This window comes from Otolemur garnettii, unplaced genomic scaffold (assembly GCF_000181295.1).
Source record: "Otolemur garnettii isolate 467f Iridium unplaced genomic scaffold, OtoGar3 scaffold00210, whole genome shotgun sequence".
In the NCBI taxonomy this organism is placed as follows: domain Eukaryota; kingdom Metazoa; phylum Chordata; class Mammalia; order Primates; family Galagidae; genus Otolemur; species Otolemur garnettii.
In genome coordinates, this window is record NW_003852605.1 from 676,562 (window position 1) to 679,477 (window position 2,916).

General features: G+C 49.3%; 1 protein-coding gene across 1 annotated transcript in view; it reads left to right on the forward strand.

The window, feature by feature from the left end:
- The window catches only part of LURAP1 (leucine rich adaptor protein 1), a 19,846-nt gene extending 17,390 nt beyond the window's left edge, over positions 1 to 2,456 (forward strand). Inside the window, exon 2 of the mRNA XM_003801415.2 lies at positions 1,825 to 2,456. Within this exon, the coding sequence (XP_003801463.1) occupies positions 1,825 to 2,346 (522 nt within the window). The 3' untranslated portion in view covers positions 2,347 to 2,456. The remainder of the gene's footprint in view (positions 1 to 1,824) is intronic.
- Positions 2,457 to 2,916: the final 460 nt, after the last annotated feature.

Here is a 2,916-nt window from a genome sequence, read left to right on the forward strand (position 1 = left end):
TTTTTTTTTTTTTTTTTTTGAGACAGTGTCTCACTTTGTCGCCCTCAGTAGAGTCCTGTGGCATCACCACAACCTCAAACTCTTAGGTTCATGTGATTCTTTTGCCTTAGCCTCCCAAGTAGCTGGGACTACAGGTGCCCATATGGCAGGCTTTTGAATGCCACCTGCTAAAGGGTTTAGATTTCATTCTCTATGAGCAGAGCAGGGTTCCCTGGTGATCCATGTTCTCTAAGAGAGGTGCAAAGCCCCTAAAGGCTTTTGAGCAGGGGAGGGACAGGTTCAGACTTGTACTTGGAAAAGGGAACTTAATGCATCTGAGCTAGGAAGGACCCTGGAGATTACCCAGTAAGTCAAACTAACACTTCCAACATTGACAGAGAGACTGGTATGTGGTGGAAGGAAGCCCTGAATACCCAGCCAGTGGGACTCTGAGCTTTCTATGTTCTGGCCTACCCTGCTCTGCCTCAGCAACTACTACCAGTTCATGAAGGGACTAGGGAACCAGGTTAGGTCCCTCATTATTCCTAAGCTCCTGCCTCCTCCTGGTCCAATTTACTTCCTGATTAACACCCGATCTGGCTATTCTTTGGCTGTTTCTAAGTCTTTCTGGTGAATATGGATGAGTTCAATAATACCCTAAATTTGAAATTCAAAGCTCGGTGGGATCAGATTTAATACTTAACATTTACTGTGACTTCACTCTGTTCCAAGCACTTTGCAGAGTACTTAATACATAGTATTTTAAAATCCTCAGCAGCCACTCTGCGGGGTAAGTGATTTAGCCCTGTTTTACAAACAAGGTAAATGAGGCTGAAAGAAGGTAAGAAAGCTGCCCGCAGTGGCAGAGCTGAAATTGTACACAGCAGTCTGTCTGTCTCTAGAGGGCTGGTGTGGTGGCTCCTGCCTGTAATCCTAGCACTCTTGAGAGGCCAACTCGGGTGGTTGCACCTGTAGTCCCAGCTCCTTTTTGTTTTTGTTGCAGTTTGGCCCGGGGCTGGGTTTGAACCCGCTACCCTTGGTATATGGGGCCAGCACCCATAGTCCCAGCTCCTTAGGAGGCTGAGACAAGAAGAGCTCTTGTGCTCAAGAATTTGAGGTTACTGAGAGCTATGATGGCAAGACACTCTATGCAGGGTGACTGAGTGAGATTCTGTCTCTAAGTAAATAAGTAAATAAATACATAAAACCCACATTCTAAACAGGAGATTTTCAGCTGTTGTGTCATGAGAGGATCTTTGATGTGCTACGTAAATTTTTAGAGATCAGTAATGAAATTAGTTTTGAAAGAAGTTCAAAGCACAGTAAGTATATTCTTTTTTTCCCCTCTTTTTTTGGATCAAAATAATATAAGTGTGCACCAGAAGTTTATAAGTTCAAGTGTGCCATGAGATAAAAAAGGTTGAAAGGCACTGCTCTAGGCTCGGTGCCTGTGGCTCTAGTGGCTAAGGCGCCAGCTACATACACCTGAGCTGGCGGGTTCGAATCCAGTCCGGGCCCACCAAACAACAATGATGGCTGCAACCAAAAAATAGCCAGGTGTTGTGGCGGGCGCCTGTAGTCCCAGCTACTTGAGAGGCAGAGGCAGGAGAATCGCTTGAGCCCAGCAGTTGGAGGTTGCTGTGAGCCGTGATGTTACAGTACTCTACCCAGGGCGACAGCTTGAGGCTCTGTCAAAAAAAAAAAGGCACTGCTCTAAACAGTTCTACTTCTGTACTGATTGAAAGCAAAGTGTAGTTCATCGGACCACGAAGTAAGGGCTTCTGGAGATAATGGGGAAAACCTATGGCCCAGAACTTGGGACTGATTCTTCTCCCATTCCCTCAGGCTTACCTGCGAGCCATTGATGTGAAGATCCTGCAGCAGCTTGTGACCTTGAATGAGGGCATCGAGGCCGTGCGCTGGTTGTTGGAAGAGCGGGGAACGTTGACCAGCCATTGCAGCAGCCTCACCAGCAGTCAGTATAGCCTGACAGGCGGGAGCCCAGGCCGCTCCAGGCGAGGCAGCTGGGACAGCCTGCCAGATACCAGCTCCACTGACCGACTGGACAGTGTCTCCATTGGCAGCTTTCTGGACACTGTGGTCCCCACTGAGGTGGATGAACAGACCCCCCCCGGAGCTCCCCATCCCGAGATGGACTGGGCAAAGGCTATACCTGGTGGGGAGAGGGGCAGACCTGAGGTGGACCTGACAGTTGCTAGGTTAGGGAGCTTGAGGGCTGTGTGGAAGCCCCTAGGGGAGGGACTCCAAGGTGGGCCACCTGAGTCACCAGAGGAAGAGAATGCCACGCTGGGCTTCGAGGCCCACTGGTACTGGGAGCAGTGCCCAGATGATGTGACCTTCTTGTAACCACTTTCCCACCCCTTTTGTATTCCTATGGCTCTTTGATCCCTTGACCCTTGTCTTTCCCAGATTTTACTGTCCCTCAATCTGGGATTAGGAAGAAGCTGCTCTGAAATGAGGTACCATGGAAACCTGGCTCATCATCCTCTGGTCCCTAGGGTGTCTCTGCCTTTATCCCTCAATTATTGGGCCTCTAGAGCTATTTCCGTAGAGATACTGACTCTAGAGGATTGACCTATGGCTCCTAGTGTGATGGTATCACACTCCCACCCCCACTAGGTAAAACCATTAAGGAATTAAGGACCCCTCAGGAGATCATTGATGACAAGATGGGGGTGTAATTACCTCACCCAAGGTCTATGAACCTTGGCCAAGATGAAGGATTGACGGGACATTCAGGGCCAACCTTCCATGGATTGGCCCTCCCAAAAGCCTTTGGGGTTGGGGGACCCATCCCCTCCTGTCTACTGAGTGATGTTTCTGGCCAAGATGGCCCTAGCCCTTGCTCTGTGCCAGTCCTTGGTGGTAGGTCTGTGTATGGGTATCTGAGTCCCATGCTGCTAAGTGAGATGAATT